Source organism: Zymoseptoria tritici, chromosome 1, assembly GCF_000219625.1.
Source record: "Zymoseptoria tritici IPO323 chromosome 1, whole genome shotgun sequence".
NCBI lineage: Eukaryota > Fungi > Ascomycota > Dothideomycetes > Mycosphaerellales > Mycosphaerellaceae > Zymoseptoria > Zymoseptoria tritici.
Window position 1 is genome coordinate 356,625 of NC_018218.1, and position 21,900 is coordinate 378,524.

At 54.4% G+C, this 21,900-nt stretch overlaps 5 protein-coding genes across 5 annotated transcripts; 2 read left to right on the forward strand and 3 right to left on the reverse strand.

Moving 5' to 3' along the window:
* Nucleotides 1-146: 146 nt before the first annotated feature.
* On the reverse strand, nt 147-380 carry MYCGRDRAFT_31674 (uncharacterized protein; the record flags this gene model as incomplete). Its single annotated transcript, XM_003857727.1, has 1 exon — nt 147-380. A coding segment is annotated over one exon (234 nt), but the record flags the coding sequence as incomplete, so codon positions are not given.
* Nucleotides 381-1,566: 1,186 nt separating this feature from the next.
* Nucleotides 1,567-2,349, reverse strand: MYCGRDRAFT_32102 (uncharacterized protein; the record flags this gene model as incomplete). The annotated part of the gene is made up of 1 exon (XM_003857726.1): nt 1,567-2,349. One exon carries the CDS (start codon nt 2,347-2,349, stop codon nt 1,567-1,569), a length of 783 nt encoding a protein of 260 aa, XP_003857774.1.
* A 1,536-nt stretch (nt 2,350-3,885) lies between these two features.
* Nucleotides 3,886-6,852, forward strand: MYCGRDRAFT_106753 (uncharacterized protein; the record flags this gene model as incomplete). Its single annotated transcript, XM_003855817.1, has 4 exons — nt 3,886-4,149; nt 4,207-5,459; nt 5,523-6,062; nt 6,527-6,852. The coding sequence occupies 4 exons, from the start codon at nt 3,893-3,895 to the stop codon at nt 6,850-6,852; spliced, it is 2,376 nt and encodes a 791-aa protein (XP_003855865.1).
* A 2,973-nt stretch (nt 6,853-9,825) lies between these two features.
* MYCGRDRAFT_88655 (uncharacterized protein) lies at nt 9,826-12,781 on the forward strand (the record flags this gene model as incomplete). Its single annotated transcript, XM_003855818.1, has 5 exons — nt 9,826-9,987; nt 10,041-10,370; nt 10,428-10,565; nt 10,623-10,851; nt 10,902-12,781. The coding sequence occupies 5 exons, from the start codon at nt 9,826-9,828 to the stop codon at nt 12,779-12,781; spliced, it is 2,739 nt and encodes a 912-aa protein (XP_003855866.1).
* A 5,948-nt stretch (nt 12,782-18,729) lies between these two features.
* On the reverse strand, nt 18,730-19,975 carry MYCGRDRAFT_64923 (uncharacterized protein; the record flags this gene model as incomplete). The annotated part of the gene is made up of 2 exons (XM_003857725.1): nt 18,730-19,218; nt 19,285-19,975. The coding sequence occupies 2 exons, from the start codon at nt 19,834-19,836 to the stop codon at nt 18,970-18,972; spliced, it is 801 nt and encodes a 266-aa protein (XP_003857773.1).
* Between the last annotated feature and the right edge of the window lie 1,925 nt (nt 19,976-21,900).

Below are 21,900 nucleotides of genomic sequence, written 5' to 3' on the forward strand. Positions count from 1 at the left end.
CGTCTGCGTTCATGTATGGCGGACCAAGTGAATCGCTGTATCCATGACTACTGCATGGACAAGATCAGGCGGCACAGGAAGCGGCTCATCATATGACCTCAACTCACTTCATTCAATTCAACACTACACATCCCCCGGCCCCCCATCTAACTCGGCGACAACGTCTCAAAAGTCTCCGCAATCTTCGGCTCCAAGTCCATCTTCGCCTTCCCAAAAATCTCCGCTCCCACCTCAAATTTCTCCCTCCCCTCTTTAATCAACCCGGTCCGGACGACAATCGTGTCCGGTCCCATGACTTCCTGGTGGTGGTAAATGTGGGTCGTGCAGTGCGGGCAGTAGTAGCAGTTGACGGCTTTGCCGGAGTCGCCGTGGTAGACGTAGGCTTTGGGGTCGTGTTGAACGGTAAGTATAGTTGGTAATCTATCTGCAGCAGCGGGTCCGGCGTGCCTATCCGCAATGGTGCCGTGTAGCAGGTTCAACGAATATCTTGTGAAGTCGCTTGTTTCTGATCTCGAGCGCTAGGCCTTGATGCGCACTTCTCATGTTATTCACAGGCGCTCAATCGAATCCACTGACCCCATTTTGTCGAGCGATTCCAATCAGGCATTCTTCCTATCTTTACGGCACAGCTGGCGGAAGCATTGGAGATGATGAGCTGTGACGCAGGGTTCAAAAGCCGATGATGTCGTCCGCGGGGTCACAACGGCCAAAACGGCTGTCGATCAAGGCTAAGCGGGTCAATGGCATGGTCGGCGATTCGTGATTGCACGCTCAGCAGAAAGCCAGAGGCACAGGCAATATCGGGGGAGTGATGGCCGGGAAATTGGTGGGCGGACGCAAGAGCTGTGCCGTCTTGTCAACGATCTGAAGAGACGAAGAAACTGGCGAACTGACGGCACAAAAGAGGAGAAGAAGGGAGTGAGATCAAGGAAGTGGAAGTCGGGAAGAGAGGGAGTGGACTTCGCATTGTGGTTATATGCACTGGCAGACATAAAGGTCGTTTGAACGACATCGCTGTTCTCAAAGTGTCCAACTCGCCGATTTATGCTACCGATTCTGCAAGGCGTGCTTCCGAGATGCAATGCTCGGAGGTGACCATGCCGCATTGCTCATTGGTATAGTAGTTTCGGGATTCGCTGTTTTCGTATGCTCTTCTCCGCTTCTCGTGGAGATCTGCAAAGGTCAGTCAGTTTTTGATGCTCCGTGGGGCTGGAGGAAGATGCACTCACTCTCAGTCTGTCTGCTTTGCAAATATGGCGCTCTCCCCGGATTCATGCCATTGTCGGTGATTTGTGTCGCGGGGAGAATTTGTTTGACGTTCTCGGTGGATTCAAGTCAAATCGTGATGGCGTAGGTGTTGCGGAAGGTGATGTATGACGTTCTCGTTGGATTCAAGACATGTCGTGATGAAGTGTATTGTGCAGTGGCTTGTTGACGTTCTCATTGGATTCATGTCAATGCATGGTGATGTAGGTATCGCGGAGAGTGATATTTGACGTTCTCAATGGATTCATGTCAATTCGTGATGGTGTGCGTTGCGGAGTGACTGATGGGAATGGTGACTCTTCAACCCGATGGGCGAGGTGGTGGCATGGGCCGCGGGCTGCTGCCACTCAATTGTCCAGTCATCATCATGTCGTCGCCCAGTTGCAGGTACCGCACGTTCTTGAGTGAGGCCGGGTTCTCAGAGCCTTTCGGAGCAATCGGGACGCCCTGCTCGCCGATGAAGGTCGGAGCGATGGTGATGATGACCTCGTCGACGAGATCAGGCCGCTTGAGGAGGTCGCGGATGATGGAAGCGCCGCCTTCAATCATGATGCTGCCAATATGCCTCTCGTGCAGCGCGGCGAGGATGTCGTCCCACTTGATGTGCTTGCGGCCGTCGGGAATGGTCGCATTGGCCTCGATTTTGACCGTCTCCATCGGCCAACCAATCTCCTCGCCGGAGTCGTCGCTGCGACGCACGACCAGCGGGAAGGAGGCTTGGCTGTCGTTGGCCAGCCGCAGAACGGTGCTCTTCTCTGGCTTCTGCCAGACGCGGGACGGATCCAGGATCACCGGCCGAGGCGACCGGTCCTTCCCAGGATACCGGCAGTTTAACGACGGATCGTCGACTTGGGCGGTACGGCCACCTACGAGGATGGCGGAGTGGACGGAGCGGAGGAGGTGCGTTGCCGCCTTCGACTTGATGCCAGACAGATACGTCTGGGTGCCCGGGCGGCCTGCGATCATGCCGTCGAGAGATTGGGCCCAAGTCAACGTCACCCACGGGCGGTTGGCCGCGGTCGCCCGAGAATGCCCCCCAAAATACGCCTCTTCTTCGTCCGACAGCTTTGCCGTACGTGGCATCATCGTTGCGGTTGTGATGGAGAGCGGAAGGGAGAGAGGAGGAGGGGAGGAGAGGCGGCGGTGCTGTTGTTCTTCCATTTTGAAAATGAAGCCAAAGTGAAGAATTGCTTCAAATGCCCGCCAAGCCGAATTCTCGGCTATTTTCTGCTTTTCAATGGACTGCAGTTCACTTACTTCACTCTACAGGCTGCTACTCACGCCGCTGTGGTATTTCTCCACCTCGAATTGTGAGTGAAGGAGCGAGAATTGACGGGAGAGGAGTGAAGTAACAAGGAGGACGCGACGGTGTGGAGGAAAGATTTTACACTTTGTGTGGAGGAAGCATCGCGCCCACGGCCCAAGCTCCACCGAAGATATCGGGCTTCCCATGACAGCTAAACGTCCGCCAGGATCAGACTGCTTCGGCGGCAACAACAGCCTCCATAGCAATATGCTCGACAACATGGACCGCATTGCAACGACTGTCCCGTGCGTCCTATAGTTGTTCGGCATCGACTAACTGGCATCCCAGCACGGCCCCCAAATCAGATCGGAACTGAGGGCGGACGAATAGCTTTTGTACCAGGGATTGATTTCGCACCTCCGCCGTCCTCCTAGCTTCATCCCTTCCCACGGCTGACCGCTCATCAACTTGCTCCACTTCATCTTCGCCGTTGACCATTCGACACATCCTGCTGTTCTGCCAGCCGCTACGTTCGAGATCATGTGTCTCGCGCCCAATGAATGATACATCCCCAAGAGCTTGGCGAACAACTTGGAACAGGATTCGCAACATGAAACTTTGACATCTTGAAGCATGAGCACTTCCTTGTTCTTGGTTCTATAGATCTGGTCGTTTTGTGACCCTTGGACCCATCGTCATCTACCATGGGAAGACCTCTATACAGCCGCATTTTGGACGACATCTGCCGTGGTCCACCTTGGAATTCGCTAGAAAGCCGACAACTTGGACCGCGAGAAGCGTTCTGTCCCGGAGACCAGCACACCGAGACTCGCTTTCGGCGACAGCAAGAATCGCTCTTTGCAGTTCTTGAGCAGAAGAGCCGGAGGATCACTGATCTCGGTACTCAAGATCCGTTGTCCCGCGCTTGGTGTTCCATCTTCAACTTCTTGCATCTTCATGTTTCTATATGCTGTTCCTGGACAGGCATTGTGATACACCCGCCGAGCTGACCTACACCAAGTCCGGCCCTCCGGACCCCAATTTTCATTTGCTATCCGCAGTGCTCATGTGCTGTTGAAACCTTCTTTACACTATCGAAAAGCGGTAACCAGCGATCACACGATGGTACTGCGCTGTCACGAGGGGCGAAGCAAACCTCAAACTTCATGGCCCGAACTGGTCATATCCCCTTTGATGAGCGGGTGACTCGGACAGCGCGACCATTGGCATACATCATGGCATACATTGGCTTGCCAACACCCACCTGACCAGGTATTTTTTTGCTCGCACGTTCGCTCCTCTCGCCCTACTTCACACTCGCTCTCACGCTCCTTTCGGTCTTTCGTTTCTCGTCACTCATTCAGTCAGACTCACGCTGCGATGTGGGCTCCTTATCTTCTTTCCAGCCTTCCGCTATTGGCATCACTCGTCACAGCTGAGTCCACTTTCTCACCGGCTCGACCGCCTGCGATTCCTCTCGCCGTGAAGACACCGTACCTCTCAACCTGGCAAAAGGCAGGAAGCATTGACGGCGGAAATGGAGGCTACCTCGCAGGAGAATGGCCCACATTCTGGGCTGGCGCGATCGTTGGATGGTGTGGTCTGATCAAGGTTGACGGCCAGACATACACATGGATGTAAGTGATGCGATTGTTCATCGGTGAAGTGAGCGAACTAACTCACTCGCACAACAGGGGCAAGCCCGACAACATGCCACCAGCAGTCGATCAAACATCCTTCGAGTACACCTCCACTCGCAGCACCTTCACCATGAATGCCGGTCCAGTCAACATGACCGTCGAATTCTTTTCTCCCGTGGATGTCCAAGATAAGACCCGATACAGCAACCCAGTCTCTTACATGACGGTCTCGACGAAGTCCTCCGACGGCAATGAGCACGATGTCTCGATCTACACGGATGTCAGCGGCGAGTGGGCGTCTGGAGATCGCAGCAAGGTCGTCCAGTGGGAACAAGGCGCCCAAAATGGCCAAGGAGGCTTGGTCTACCACAAGTTCTATAGGCAAGAGCAGCAGGAGTTTTCCGAAGACAGCGATCAGGCAGCTTGGGGAAACTGGTACTATGCCACTGAGCAGGGTCAAGGATTGACATACCAGACTGGTCCTCACATCGCTACTCGGCAGCAGTGGATCGACCGTGGCGAGTTGACGAACCAGGTTGGCACAAACTACCGTGCGATCAGCGACAACTTCCCCATCTTTGCATTCGCGAAGAATCTGGGCCGTGTCGGTGGCGACCAAGTGGACACCACCTTCACCATCAATCTTTTGCAGCGAAATGTGGTCCAGTATAACCCTGGCAATGGATTGAGGCCTGTCCAGGCGATGTGGTCAAACTTTCACCAGGATGAAGTCTCTGCGATCAATGCGTTCTACCACGACCGTCAACAAGCTCAGGACGTCGGCAATTCACTCCACGACAAGATTGTCTCCGACAGCAAAGCCGCTGCGGGCAACGACTATGTCATTGCTACCACCCTCGCCCTCCGCCAGGCCTTCGCCGCAGTCCAGCTCGGCGGTACCGCCGACACCAACCACCTCTATATCAAGGAGATCAGTTCCAACGGCAACTTCCAAACCGTCGATGTCATCTTCCCATTCATCCCGATCCTCTTCTACCTCAACCCTTCCTGGGTGCCTCTCATCCTCGACCCGCTCTACATCAACATGGAATCTCCCGGTGCTTGGCCGCAGAAATACGCCATCCACGATTTGGGCGACCACTACCCCAATGCCACCGGTCACTCCAACGGCAAGGCCGCCGAGCAGCCTCTCGAGGAATGCGGCAACATGCTTATTATGACCCTCGCCTACGCCCAGAAGACCGGCGACACAGCTTATCTCTCCTCGCACTACACTCTCCTCTCGCAGTGGGCGAATTGGCTCATCGACAACAACGCCGTGCTGCCATTCAACCAAATTTCGACCGGTAAGTCTCCCTCGCGATCCACTTCCATTCCCACGAACACTGATTGACTAACCCACCCCACAGACGACTTCGCCGGCAAACTCGCCAACCAAACCAACCTCGCCCTCAAAGGCATCATCGGTCTCGAAGCCGCCTCCCTGATCGCCAGCATGACCGGCCACCCCAACGACGCCCAACGCTACACCTCCACCGCCCACGACTGGATCCAACAATGGGCATCCCTCGCCCTCAACACGCAAGCCAACCCACCACACACCACCCTCAACTACGGCGCGCCGGAGTCCTTCTCCCTCCTCTACAACCTCTACGCCGACCGCTTACTGTCCACCAACCTTGTACCGCAATACATCTACGACATCCAGTCAAACTTCTACCCTTCTGTGCGTCAAACTTACGGCGTGCCGCTGGACACCCGCTCGACGAGGAGTAAGAACGATTGGGAAATGTTCTGCGCGGCGATTGCGAGCGATCAGACGAAACAGATGTTTGTTTCGGATTTGGCCAAGTTTATCAACGAGACGCCGAGTAGTGCACCCGTGACGGACTTGTTCGAGGTGGGCAACGGCACGCAGAATGGGAATTTCCGAGCGAGGCCGGTTGTTGGTGGGTGGTTTGCGCTGCTGGCGTTGAATGGCACGACTTCGCCGCAGGGTCAGGGGATGATTGGGCAGCGGCGGAATTGCAAGCTTTCTTGAACGGCATGATTCTCTATCTTCGACGGCACATTGCGATAGATGCTCGCTTTGGTTTTGATGCACAGCTTTATGATGATGATGGAGGGAGCGAGGGAGGGAGGAAGCGTGGTTGATGAGATTCTTCTCTACGAGTACGAGTACTGTGTGGTTTTTCGTAATGTCTTCTTCTTGTCAGGTTGCTCTCTCTTGTACCAGTCACAGTACTTATGAACATAGTCCTATCAAATCGGCAGAACACTTTTTCATTTCGCATTCCGTCATCACTCAAACTGTCTTCCTCCCGTCTTCTTGAAACCGACCGAGACATTGAACGAGTCATGCGGTAACTCTCCGTTCCTGCATGATGACACCTGCAATCCGGCTGGACATCAGGTATATTCTTCGCCGGTATATCACCCCAATGCCATGCATCAAATGCCGAAATACAGGAGGGCAGTGGACTCGTGAGGCGAGCCTCACGCTGCGATCTCGCCACTCACAAGTTACCCCTCACCACCATCATCATCACCACATTCCTCGCAACACGCTACATCACCTCCATCCTCACACACACCGCCTCATTCCAAACACGCAGACCGGCACACAGCGCCTCACTACAGACCGGCAAACCGGCATACATCGCCGCGTACCCAAATACGAAGCACCCGCACCTTCCATCGTCTTCGCTGGCTCCCAAACCGGGATTCCCTCGACTCTGAGACCGTGAAAAAAAAATGGGATTTTCAAGGACCGGCAAGACTGGATATCCCCATGCCCGGCGGGAGTTGGCTTATCCTTGCAAGGCTTGCTGATAGGGCGGAAGGTCGAATCGGATGACATGGCGATGACATTCGAGGCTCGGGCAGGGTTTTGGCCCGGTTGGGAGGATAGTGTTGCGCTCGGGTCGGCTGTGGTAGGGCGGAGAGGAGGAAGCGCTTAGATACGAGGATGGGTGTGGGTTAAGGTGTTTGCGCTGGGAAGGAGGAATGTGACCTGTCGACTCACGCGAATGCGCGAAAAGTCGCCTGGGCGGCTGGACTTAGGCGATTCTGTATGGTACCTCGTACACAACGGCCATCTCAGGCACGAAGCTGGACGCAACAAAACCGCCAGACAGGAATGACGACGCCGATATCTTCCGAACGAGGCTGTGTCACAAAATGCAGCCTGAACGTCTGGACCCAACGAGCGCCCTGGCTGCTGCATCACCGCCCCAATCCGTCCGCCTGGGGAAAATGCATGATTGTGCATCTACCCTTCCAGGAAGTGTCCCACTCCGTCGGAATTTTCAGGGCGGGGCCAGCATTTGACGCCAACCCAATGATCTAGGCGCACGACTGGGATTCGAACCGAGCGAGGCGGAGTATTATGTCAGTTTTGACAGGCATTCTGGCGCAAGACAGGCCAGAATTTGGTTAGTAGCACTGACGACGACTACTATACACGGCACAGCACTACTGTACAGCGCAACTGCGACCTGGAAATATTGAAGGAGATTTTGCAAAACGCCACCACAGATGCGGTGGAACCAACTTTCCGAGCCGGAATAATATACGCTATCCTGGTATCTGCAGCTCGAGAGGTGGGCTATTGGGTCTGCTTTTGGTGCCTGGCATGAATGGCCGTCTTCCCCACTACGCCATCGACATCCCACGTTGGGAATTTGCAGCCACTCACGATTAACTGCCCGTCTCTCTGGAGCTGGATGGAACACATACGCAGGCACATCGACCGTTGAGATGCGACGTCACATACAGCAGAACTCAGTGTACAAGCTGATCAACCGGGGAAACATGTTCCTGCGATTTGGAATATATCCTTGCCAGTGAGGCTGCGGCTGTGCCCTATAACGCCTTGTCAAATGAGGCTACGAGCCTGTAACCGTGCCCTGGTCGCGCTCATTAACAACGGCGACCCAGGCATGCTGCCGTCGGAAAAGGAAGTCGCAAACATCTGGCTAGACCGGCAGCTTGGCTCACGGGCCTAAATCCTCCCTACCGCTGCCACGCACTTCGCCTGTCATTACGAACGGTACCGAAATGACGGAAGGATCATCCATGGCAAGGTTTGCGACGTTGCGTGGGGGCAGACAAGATGTCAGCATTCGAGATTCGACTTGGTACTTTTGTCTATGCACAACAAGATCGGCAGACGGTGGATTCGTGGAAGTGGTCTGTCGCTCATTGTGGATGACGAGGACTCACGCTCTTATGTATCGACGTTACTGCGCATGCAGCAGTCATGTTCAATCTCGGTGGAATGTGGCTTGATGCTCGCACGACTGTACGACACACAAGGAACCCAAGGAAGTGGACAACGCTAACCACGAATACGATCTTCCGGGCGGCTATCCGACGACATGGCTCCATCATCATGCATCGGACTGATCCACTGCGTTGGGTCGATATCATAGCAGGGCAAGATCGCTTGTAAGATGAGGCGCACATGGTCGCAACGGCATGTCGTACAGGATTCCTCCTTGGGTCTCTCTGCATGCGCCGTTGCGCACGACCTGTCCGCCCTTTCTTTGGTATGGCTCCATCTATTTGGAAGACTTTATCCGCCCCTGCGCACATGCCACCTTCGTCGTCCAACCCTGGCTGGCGGGACAGATCACCCTCGTTGCCATCTCTCCCGCCCTGAATTCGAATCAGAAAACGCCCGCGTGACACTGGATCGCGAACGGCGTGTTGGATCGCAACGTCGCCGTACGACGATCCATCACTCCCTCCACCGGCTACGAAGTTTCGCATTCGTCTAACCGCGCGCCATCCACACCCTGCATCCGATCCGACTCCCAGGCCATGGATATGCCTACTGGATTCATGCGGCTAGAGCACTACAACTCTCCACTGACGATACGCAACGTGCGTTGATCGCTCAGAACGGTGGGTCCGGCCGATGCCATGGCCAAGTCACATGCATCATTTCTTTCCTTCCATCCCATACTGATTCGTCTGTCTGTGCTGCTCTCCAACCACCAAGCCCAGCGAACCAGTGGCGTCTGCTCCTCTCCGATTCTGCAAGATTGACAGGCGACACGATAGGTCCTCGATCGTCTCAATCCAATCAGTCGGTACTCAGCACGATCATTCCTCGGTCCCTCGAGCCCTCACACGCCAATCCTGCACCACAACCCATTCAGCCAAAGCAATGACCTCAAACCGCAACCGCATTGCGTAGCCCATGCTCCTCCTCATCACACACTATACACAGAACACCCATTCTCGTCCTCTAACCCTCCTCTATCCTGTCCGCCACTCCTCCAGATCCACTCCCGAGATCATGGTCTGGGTGCCCATTCCCTCAAACCTGTTCCCACGAGTCTGGTCCGGACAGATCATGTCGTGTGATCCATCGCTTATCTTATGCCACCGTCCTGTCGGAACTCATCGCTGTCCAACAACCAGTCTCATCACTTCCTCTTTCATCCATCGCACCCGACCGCTTGGGTTGTCGAGTACACCAGCTCATTGCCTTTGGCGCTTAGTCGTTCGTTTTGGGGAAGTGTCTACTTTCGTTCATCGCACACGCTCACGCCCACGCCCACCCACGCACATCATCACTGCTTCGACCGTTCCATCGGGTCTGAAGCACTACACCGTCGACTCGGGTCAACATCACTCTCGTTGATACTGATCATCACCGTCGCTACCTGCCTTGCGGGACTCCTCGTCTGAGAGACCTGCAACATGTCGTCGTCATCCTGGGCCGGATACGGTCCGTCGACCTCTACGCAAGGCCCGTCAACCATCGCCCCGGTCCTGTCAAGAGGAGGGTCCGCGGAAAGACAGAAGAAGCCGCAGACGAGACAGTTACTGTCTTGCACGAAATGTCGAGAGAGGAAGGTCAAAGTCAGTCAATCCCCGTCTCACAGCATGACGAGCCAGACTGACACCTCGAACAGTGCGACCGCACGAAACCATGTTCTGCATGTTGTGCAAGAGGTCATCCGAAAGAATGCGAGTTCGTCGTCGGAGAAGGGAATGATTACAGTCCCATTCAGCAATCCTACGAGATTCGCAAACTTCGCAACGAAAATCAGAGATTGCGACAGAGATTGCAAGAGTCTCGCCTGTCACAGTCGGGCGAGGAGGACGAAGATGATGGCTCGCCGGATCAAAAGACGTCGAAGTCGATGTCGAGAACAGCGACAAGACAACGACGCTTCAAGACGGGAGAAAGAGTTGACAACCTCTACTTCGGAACGCCTGGTTTGGCGACCGTCGTTGCCGATGTGAGGACATCGCAAAAAATCCTCGTAATACGTCGGTTTAGCTGACCATCATTACAGTTCGCCAACCTCCAATTCGGCTCCCAATCCCTCACCCACACCGTCCCTCGCGGCCGCGACATGTACGCCGCACCCGACGGCTCCGCCATGTATCCCTTCCCGATAATCTGGCACGGCGGCAACTCGGCCATCGAAATGGTGCGCACACTCCTCACGAACCACAATGAAATATTCTCCTGCCTCGACATGTTCCAGCGCCGCGCGCAGTCGTGTTACTTCCCGCATACACCAGATGAAGTGACGCGGAGAGAGGTGGAGAGGTTTCTGGACGATAAGGAGAGGAACGCGGAACAGTATCCAGATATGTTGGCGTTGATCTTTGCGACTATGGCGACGGGGATGCAGATGGGAGTTTATGATCGGTGTGGTGGGGAGTGGGTGGTCGGGGCGGTGGAGGAGAGTCGGCGGAAGAGCGACGTTTATCGTGAGTTGGTCGTCTACGAAGAGGAGTATTTCAGGCTAACAATAACGCAGTCGCCGCCTCGATGCAAGCGCTCCGACTCGCTTCGTTCATGAACACCCCAACTCTGCTTTCGATTCAAACACTCATCATGATCGGACCCTACCTCACCAACTCCGGCCGCTTCCTCGACGCCTGGACACTGTTTGGTACCACGATTCGCATGGCACACTCGATCGGTCTCCATCGCGATCCGAAATTTCTCGACCCGGCTCCTCCGCTCCGTGAGAGCATGATTCGACGAACACTATGGTGGTGGATGTTACACATGGATCAGCAGTACTCTGTTACTCTCGGTCGACCATTGGGCATCTCAGGTGTCGGTGATTGCCCGCCTCCAGAGCCGTTGACGACGAATCAGACCGTGCTGCGTCTGGGCGACTTCATCGATCGCTTCACGATCCTGGCGAGACAGATCTTGAGTAGCGATGGCTTAATGAATGTGGGAAAGATTGACGAGTTCACGGATAAACTGCTTGGACAGTGGGACACCATGCCGGAGGCGTTGCAATTCAACGAGAGCTGGCTGAGGGACGAGACACCATTACCAGACTGGCCGTTGGAGGTCATGTCAGCCAGTGAGTATCTCTGCTGCGTGACCGAGATGTCTTTGGCTAACTTCACTTCAGCTCTCTTCGCCAAAGTCCAGTCTTTCCTGATACTCCTCAACCGACAACGAGTGGAACGCACACAAGGCATGTCGGGCGACCACTCTCCTCCTTCACACATGGCACCACCGCCTCGTCCGCACCAGACCATGCCTCAATCGAATATCTGGCCTCCTTCCGACCAGCCTCTTCACGCCGCTCCCGTACGTGGCCGAAGATTGGTGATAAACTCCAGCGTCTCACTCCTGCACGCCTTCCTCTTCTTTTGGCGCCGAAATCCCGCCGTACTTATCTCCTGGACAATGGGCCAGCAAGCTTTCAACGCCAGCATGATCCTGATTCTCGACGCATGGGAGACCGAGAACGAAAACAACGAATGGCTCGTCAATCATGCCTTTGTTGTCTTCACGGAGCTCGAAAGACTTGGAGTACACAAACTTGCCAAACTGGCGGTCAAGCGGATCTCCGACGGCATCGCCATTCTCGTCAATCGACGACAACAACGCGAACGAGATTCTGCCGCTTCCCAATTCGCTGCCTCTTCTGGCCAGGCCGATCAATACTACACTTCATCCTCGTCGACCTCACCCTTCCTTCCTCTCCTTCCGATCGACACAGCTTCCATGACCGATTTCTCCGGCGACGCAGTCATGGGAAACAACACAGGCATGTTCCTCCTCGAAGATCCTGGCCTACAATCCTACACCCACCCTTCCTTCGAACCTCTCGGCTGGAACATGGCCGGCGGATCAAGCGCGCCTCCCTCAAATACCACAACATGCTCCTCCTATGTTCCAGGCAACACATCATTCGACTACACCTACAACAACTCTTCATACCCACACTACTCTCCGCCCAACCCCTCGATCCCTTCACCCATCATCCCAGTCAGTCAAGTCACAGCCCAGCCCTTCCCCGCCGTCTCCTCTCCTTTCCACCCACACGGTCTACAATCCTCCGCCTTCCCACTACCAATCCCACCGCTACCGACATCGAACCACAACACCCATCGAATCTCAACCCATCGCAATCGGACCGCCGCCCGAACAGCGCATTCGCACTCCACCGCTGCGGCAGTCGCAGCATTAGCAGGTTTTACGCCGATCAATAGTGGCAATTCGCCACCTGAAGGAGGAAGGAGGAGGGTGAGGACAAGTCCGCAGGAGGTAGGGAGGGGATTCGCGAGGAGACAAGCGGTGGGGAAGAGTACGGGAGGCGTCGCTGGTGGGAGTGGAGGAGGACATCGATTGGATCGGCCGCCGAGGTCGGCGCAGAGGAGGAAATGAAGGATGATGTGAAGTGGAATGGGATGGATGTATATTTGAGGGAAGCAGACACCTTGACAGAACTTTCAGGGCAGAGACAGATGACTCTTCGCAGAGCGGGCTTTAGTCGGCAGATTCATGCGGTAACAAGACAGAGGGACAGCAATGTCGCAGTAATGAAGATACGTCACATTCACCCGCTTTGCGGCTGCTGGTAGTCTCGATGTTATACCATCGAAGCTGTTGACAAAGCTACAGGAAATTGGAGAACGACAGGTTTGCTCATCTCCCGCCGCCGTGGACCAAAGACGGAGGTAATGGTCATGAAATGGTTCCGGATACTCCGCCTGGCTCTCCCTTTATCGAAACGAGTCCAAACCAACGGGGACGGCGCCATTCACGCGAATCGACATCGTATTCGAAGCTCGACAGTTTTGTATCTGTATTGATACCTCGCCCGGCTCTCCGCTATCGAAAATCCAAGCCAACGAGGACGGCAGTAGGCACATCAGCCAGTCCACTTGAGTCGAAGTCCAGAAGTATAATGTCTTTCTGTACTTACGATTTTGGTTTCACGTCCTCGGCTCTGTGCTCACAAGCTGGAACTCCCGCGGCTTTGTTGGTGAGCTTCGAGCAATAGCAAAGGCTGTGAGAGTTTGGATTTTGTTCCATACGGACGAAACTCTGACAGGAAAAGCCACATCCAACATTGCTTGTACTGCAGCAATGTGCGAGAGCCTCCGGACCCGAAAACCTACTTCCCGATCGGGAAGTTCTGGCCTTGGCAGCGAATCAGACCTCAAGAAGTCCGATTACGACACAGCAAACACTGGCGCAGCTCAGTGGTAGCTTTTAGCTTTCGAATGTTCTGATACCAAGCCATTCTCCTGGTCCCATTCGTGCGAGCTGTGGAGTTCTGCCATATTTCATTAGCGCAGTGGGCTCACTGCAATAAATGGCCACGAACATAATCTCCGCTCACAAACTTGCAAACCTATCAATTGACACGCACACGGAAAAGTCTTAGCCTACTTCACGATGGAGAAAGCAAGCCCACCGCCGTACTCAAACGAGAGTCAAGGACCCTCGCAGCATCCCGCTGCGGTCGAGGCCGACGCCCTACTGGACCGCCTCGCGGAGCGGGTGAATGGGGATTATGTGCAGGACTATCCGCCTGAAGTTCAAGCCATCGTGGATCGAGAAACCAAGAGAATACACAACATGCTGGAGTTCACGTTGGCCGTGGACTACAGAGGGTATTCGTCCGCCAGCTTGTCAGCCGCCGATCGGGAGCATTTTGTGCACATAAGCAAAGCTCTACGGCAGCTAAGGAGTACTGTAGTACTGCAGAGCGACCGTCCAGGGCAAGAAGTCAGACCAAATCCGGAGGAACGGCAGGTGCTCGCTGCCTACTTCTGGAAGTACCTTTTTGAACCCTGCAAGATACTGTCCTTGCCGCTGGACTTTGTGTACAGCAGTATCGCTGCCCTCAATCGCTACACGGACGGCAACGGGCACTACAAAGGGGCGGTATTTGGCATACTACAGCAATACGGAGTGGAGCATCTAGCCGCGAAGCTCTATTGGGACCGGAACGTGATCATACCTACTATATTCAAGGACAGAACTGCCTGTACCCGTATGCTCAACGGAGTTGATAAGATCCAAACGCTATACTTTCAAAGCATCGAAGGCATCGAGGGCGCAACTCTGTCCAGTGCCACATCATGGCACGTCAAGACGATGTATAGCGTCAAGTACGAGGCCAACGAGCGCGGGATAGCTTACGCTCTCTCCAGAAATGCCGCCATCACTCGTGCTTGCAAAGACCTGTCAACCCAATACTGGAGAAAAGCAATCGGATCTTGCGTTGCGAGCATTTTGGCCAGATTCAAGCTTGTGAAAGAGGGCAAACGAGAGCCCGACTATCCTAGAGCGACCTGGAGAGGAGAAGCCACAACTTCACCCCTTCCCAGACGGCCAATGGACGCAGCTATTCCCGCCGGGTGGTGGAGACTGATTTCGTTCCACGTACCGGACTACTGTGAGTTCAGGGACCAAGTGCTTGCGAACGATTGCTAGGGTTGCATGTTTTGGACAGCAGGATCGGCTTGGAAATGAGGCAACATTTGTTCTCACTTGCGATGGGTTCCCATGGACGATGGACAAAATGATCAGCTGCAGAGACTGATTGAAGGCTGGGGAGATGGGATGTCTGTGCGCCAATTCTCTTCGCCGTATCTCCTCAAATGAATGGGCTCGAACAGCATCCGTAGCACCGCTCGAACGACCGCACGACTGTATTGCTTGAAGTTGACCCAATTGTACGCTTGTCCGTTAACATCGTTGGCTAGGTTGATTCAGCAGTGGTCAGATCAATCTGGCTCGCATGGATTGGAACCAGGATGCAAACAATGGAGAGAGAGACCTTGGAAAACTCATATGAGCTGAGACCGCTGAGTGCTCACTATCGATCGGGCGGGGCATATCTCCTAGAGGCGAAGTAACACCCGGCTACAACCATCGATGCTAAATCAACGTACGACTTTTCTCCACAGGAAGACTAAGAATGCCGCTGGCCTGAATCTGTCCGGCTCAAGGAAGCGAGTCTGGGTCAGATTATGAAGCGCTCCCTTCTGCGAAGCACACACCATGCTTACACATACAAGAGCATGGCCACCAGGAGCCTGAGACTATCGGAGACCAGCCGGGTGTGCTTCTCAGAACCTCCTTGTCGCCAAGCCATTGGTGTCGACGACATGGCTTTAAAGTATCATGTGTGCCGCGGAAGAGAAACCGATCGGACTGTATTAAGCTGCCGTAGGCACTCGAATGTCAACGGACAATACATATTGATCTCTGGACATCAGCGTTTTCACAGGAGCCTAGCCTGTACCTCGTGAGCGTGGTGTTCATGGTTGGTGCGAGAGCGGACTCCGTTCACTTGACCTGGCTCCGAACTTCACGCACGATGAATAGAGCTCTTCCATTCTGCTTCTCCTTCAGAGTCCTTCTTCGCGCCCAGCGACTCCTCAAAATTTCGAGACACCCTGCGAAGCGATGGAGTTCTGGAAGCATGAGCGCGAATAGGTTTCCGGAGATGTCCAGCACTCGAAATCCTCTCTACTGCCATCAATTTTTGGAATGTTCGGGATTTTCAGCGGTCTCGACGACACTATTGGTCGCATGAGACATGCCGGCAAAGGCGTCCGCAGCGATGATCGCAGAGATAAAAAGAGCCCGAGTTCGGCAAGTCTTCATGTGGTACACCATGGCACGTGGGAGAACCTTGACAGGACGGACAGACGGCGTTGATTTCGATAACTCATGAGGATACCCTATCCTCACGAGAGCTTTTCAGTCACTCGAAGTGGACTGTCATGTGCTCTCCTCCACGCTCATCTTCCGCGATAAGGATAGCACTTCCCTGTAGACTCACTTCGCGCAAAAACGGCATCGGAAAGAGGTTCGCCCGGCGGCCGTCGTCCAACACCTTTGCGTCGCAAACTTTCTTTAGCAGACCCAGGAATGCGGCATGCTGATCGCTCCGTGTGTTGGCGGTGGATTCGTCTCCTCTCATTCCACCGCTCATCTTGCCGTCCGTTAGAGACGAATGGTGCATGGTGTGTAGTGAAGCGATGCCGACTTTCCTCGTCGTCCTCGTGCCGTGGGTGGCCCTCAGTTCTTGCTGCTTTCGCTGCGGATGCGGAAAGCGCAACAATGCCTCTCGAAGCTGCCACTTTCCGTTGTACACCAGACTTCCGGATGGTAAGCACAGCCAGGTTTGTTGACACCCGAGATGCCCTCATAATTGTGAACTTTCTCTTCCTCGACTTTCTTCTGCTTCTCTTCAACAACGGACCGACGATCGCTGTGAGTCCCATCCACATTGCATTCCTCACGCCAGGTGACTCAAGCTGACCTCCTCGCAGTATATCAAATATCAGCTAAAAGCTATATTCTATCATATTCTTCGATCCGTCCTCTCGCTGTTCGTCCGCCATCCTCCTCATTGGCATGGTCTTGCGCTGACATGTTGAAACAGATCACGCCAAAACCGACAAGTTACCCAAGATCCTCCAGGCAGTGTCCGGACAGCCGTCGTTGACGGAGAAGCAGGCTGATGGGGAAAAGTCGAGAGGGCCTCGTCAATCGGGCCCTCAAGGTGATGACCAGGGCGGTCAGTCGGGTGGAGGGGAGCAAGTCGGGAGCGGAGAGGACGCAGGGCAGAGCGGGCAGGCGGCAGAGACGGGTGGCGGTCCAATCTGTGGCGGGGCGATCGGAGAGTTGGTGGAGGAGGAGGAGGAGGAGCAGGTGGAGGCGATGGCGGCTGGACGAGCGGCCTGGGGCTTGGGCCGAGACGGTCATTCCTTTCTGGCATCCATTCCTTTGAAGTATATTTTAATGCATGGCCTTTCGCTTGATTATGTTTCGTTCCGCTTTCATCATTCTCTTCGTCTGATGTCACAAGATGCATGTTGCTCCAGCCAGTCGAGACAGGTGCCGAGCGATCGTTTCTCCAAACCACAGGCTTCAGTGGATCTGACCAAAGGAAGCGGATGAATAGCTCAGAGCCCTCTGCCTTAGACGTCGATGTGACCACGAGAGCTAACACTCCCTCCCCAGCTGATTACTAACTGCTTGCGAGATGGTAGGCCCTTACTATGCGACTAAAGCGATGGACGCAGCAATGGGAAGCGTCTTCGCTTCGGAGCGCTCCCCAGCAGCGTTCGAATGTCGTGTCAGAAAGTCGACAACGCTTCCCTGGCGAGGGAACAACTTGCTGTGCGAATGAAGCGGTGGCTGTCACTGTCGCGCCCATTTCAAGGACGGAGAGGTTTCCTTCGGCTTTCGTCAATGCCGTCCGCAAGAGAGCATTGTCGATGGCTGTAGCAGTCGGAGCTGCTTGCGCTCGGGAGAGCTTTCGAGTGGCTTTGAGCTATGCAGTTAGGACATGGACGATGCTCCCTGGCGAAGGAACAACTTGCTGTGGGAATGAAGCGTTGGCCGTCGCTGTCACGCCGAATTCAAGGACGGAGAGCTTTCCTACGACTTTCGTCAATCCCGTCCGCAAGAGAGAATTGTCGATGGCTGCAGCAATGGAAAGCGTATTCGCTTCGGAGAGCTTTCGAGTGGCTTTGCGCCATGCAGATAGGAAATAGACGATGCTCTCCGGCATAGTAAACACTTGCTGTGGGAATCAAGCGATGATTACCATGATCACATCGATGGGCGGTACGGAGAGCCTTCGAACGACTTTCTTCCATCCCGTCCAGCATCTCGACCACGCTCTCTGGCAAAGGAAACACTTACTATGCAAATGCAGCGATGGACGGCGTTGTCATACCGATGTCAAGAACGGAGAGCTTACCAGGATCCAGTGACCTTGGTCAGATCGATCGACACACTCTTTTACACAGAGCTTCGGAAACGTTGTGGAACGCCTCTCCCGCGGAGGATCAACTGTTTCTGACAAGCTCTCCAGCGCAGCAAAGGTACCGATTGCTACAGCTATCGCTTTGGTCGCATAGCAAGTACCCATCGTCGCCGAAACACTCGATGCTCAGCTGGAGAAGGAGCGGCAGTCGTCGGTAGGGAGTGGTATGCTGTTGATGGGAGGAGTGGTGTTGCTTCTGGGCGATATCGAAGCTGGAGGAGATGTAATAGTGGTGACGGTGATGCCCTCCGTGACGGCGGAGACGATGGTGGCAATGGCGGTGCGTATGAGACCAGATTGATGCGGACTGGAGCTGAAGTGGGGAGGCAGCGAATTGGAGAGGCGTGACTAGATAGAAGTTATACAAGTTCGGTCAGATGGTGTTTCTCGCATCAACGAACATGGCTGTGCTTACCGCGTTGCAGTTCGCGTAGAACGTACAGTGGCAGCTTGGAGATGGGGGTGAGTGCTCAGACGTTAAGGACACCGATACCTGCGATCACAAGTCACTGAGAAAGAGACAAATATGTTGTTGTGACGTGAAGCTTGATCTGTGTTTCACTCAACTACAACTTGTACAACCAGGCTCTCTTCCCGTTTGCACATTTGTTTCCCTTGAAAGCAATCGTATACCTCAGTGCAAGGCCAACAGCCACTTGACTGACATCCTCCCATTGTCAACCTCAGCAGCCATCGCACCTTTTCTCATTCCTTCCATTCGTCGAAAATCGTGAAGTCGTCGTAATGGTGAGGTGGACGTCAACGAAGACATCTACCTGCAGCAGTAGCCACCGTCGACGAGGAGGTCGGAGCCGGTGGTGTAGGTGGAGGCGTCCGAGGCGAAGTAGACGTAGGCGCCCTTGAGCTCCTTGGCGAGACCGTCACGGCCCATGGGGATCATGGAGTGCCAGAGCTTCTGGACGTCCTTGGCGACGAAGTCGGAGAGGCCGGTGTCGATGTAGCCGGGGGAGATGGAGTTGACACGGGCGAAGTCGCGCCACTCGTTGGCGAGAGACTTGGTCTGATTGCATAAATGGTTAGCTGTAGCTCATTGAAGATGGCATGGCCGCGGGATGTCAAAACTTACCATGTGAATGCAGCCGGCCTTGGCGACGTTGTACGAGGTCTGCTCTTGTGGGTAGTTGGCGATGTGGCCGGACATGGACGAGGTGATGACCAGCGAGCCAGTGCCGCGCTCCTTGAAGTGGTGGCCGACGGCCTTGGCGCAGTGGAAGGTGCCGTTGAGGTCGACATTGATGACGTGGTTCCAGGCCTCGACAGAGCCGTCGAGGATGCCAGAGTCGGCGGTGGCACCGGCGTTGGCGATGAAGGCGTCGATCTTGCCAAACTCCGCGACGACATCGGCAACGAGCTTCTCGCAGTTCTCGTACTTGTCGACCTGGCACTTGTAGGCCTTGACCTTGACACCGTACTTCTCGGCGAGCTCCTTGGCGTTCTTCTCACCACCCTCGGGGCGGGACGAGTATGTGATGGCCACGTCGGCACCCATCTCAGCGCAACCGCGGGCGGCCTCGATGCCCATGCCCTTGGGGCCGGACGCACCAGTCACGACGACGACCTTGCCCTTGAGGGACAGGAGGTCCTTGAGCTCGGTGGCTTCGGGGATTCGCTGAGGCATGTTGGGTGGTGTGTTGGTGTGTTGGTGTGGTTGTTGGTTGTTGTGGTGGAGAGTGTCGTTGTTGGTGGAGGAGATGTTTGTGATGGAGGTTGATGTAGAAGAGAGGAAGTTTGGTTGTCGAGGAAGAAGATTTTAAAGCAGCAGCAACGACGCACACATTGAAGAACCTTGGGTTGCCCCTCACTTTTTGTGCTGTTTGTCCCTGGAGAGCTCACCAAAGCACACCGTCGTCACTGGTTGGTGGGGCACTTTCACCTGAGATACCCCGACCACTTCCGTCAGGCATTGGCATTGGCACGACGCTCTGTCAGATGCTTGTACTGTACTGGCGTGTAGTTTAGTTGTCTTGTTGCATCTTTGTAAGTACAGTCCTCCTGTATATACAATCCTCCAAGCCTCTATACATCGACATGCGTTGTTCTCATTGCTATCGTCTTCCCTTCAACGACAACGTCATGCTTCGCAAGCATTGGGGACAAGGTTCAATCCGTCGGGTCACTCCCTAGCACTGGTGGGGCGCTCTGATCTCATGGCGCCGCGGTCCGGAAGTACTCCGGCGATGAACGTCAACTTATCCACAACGACAAGGGACAACACTCCTTTCGATGCCATCGATCGTGCTCGAACCGTCCGCATCGAACAGAGAGCAGCGACGACGACTGTCGTTGGAAGAACGTGTACACGAGCGTGCTCGTGCCAGAGTCCACGGATACACAGCGTCATGCACGATGGTTGGTCAAGGCTGACAGCACTTCCTTTTCACTCTCTGCAAAACGTGGATGATGCAATATACTCAGCAAGATGAGCAGAGTACCGGAGATGAGATGAGAGGCAGGCAGTGGTCGAAGCACCATTGCGTAGCTGACAAGTAGATCCCAACGAAAGCCTTCCCAAAACGATCGAATAACCGCCGACATCCTGTTGCAGAAGGCCATCTGCACAGACATTCCGAATACGATCTCTGGCATTCAAATCACTCGCAGCCAGCGGACAACGGAGCTTTCTGCCAATAGCAGTATTTCTGACATAGCTCCGCCGTTCCAGGTCCGCCTGAACTTCTGCAATCCAAGCGATCAGCACATCGCCAGCATCGCGTTTCTCTCCGATGAGCAACGACATGGAAGACACAACTACCGATAAAAGAGCTGGGACAGTTATGGCGAGAGAAGAATCGATCGAATGAGGGATACTTCGCTGCCGAAGGGACGGATGGACAATTCAATAAAGCTGAGCGTTCAAGACGCTCCTTACAGTACAGACCTCGAGAGCATACACATTCCGGAATGCCTTCCATCTCGATCGATGGGAAAGGTTGGTGTACAATAGCAGGAATGAGAGTAGTTCGTGGGACAAGGCACTCGAGGTTGGGTAAGAGTCGATTGAGTTGATCAGCATTATACATGGACGCAACTCTGTACGATTGTATACCACTCCATCTCAGACGAATTCATCTTGCCGGTCGGCACACATTTCTGTTAAGCACTCCGGTCTGTCTGGGAAGGTTTGGAGTGACACTCCCATTTGGAAACAGGGCTTCAGCTCCTAGGCTGCTACCGTATGGCACTGGGTCGCCAAATTGGTGGAATGCTTCAGCTAACTGCTCACATTGTGAATGAAGTCGTCGGCGAAAGACCTATCTGCGAACGTTGTGAGCTCTGTCAACCCCGACAATCACGACCCGACAACCAGTATCCGACAACCAGTATCTGACAATCATACAACCACTTCCAAGCCGGCAAGAATGTCCGCACAGCGGTGAATCACGCAGCAGCAACAGGAGATCGAACGACTCCACGCACACGTCTGGAAAGACATCTTGCCGCCACTTCTTAGCACTCGTTACATCATCCCTGACTTGAAAGAATTCGACCTGATCGTCTGCAGCCGCATCTTGCTTTCGAAGGCTCCTAGTAGCAGTCGAAGCAGTCGTTGCCTCCACTGTATCCTTCACAGCCGTACTACTGACAGTGTTATCGGTCGTGCGGTCTGTGAGTGCGGGAAGAGAAGGGCAATGAACTTGGGTTGATGGATCACACTCGCCCACTCTCTCGTAAGATTGTGCGA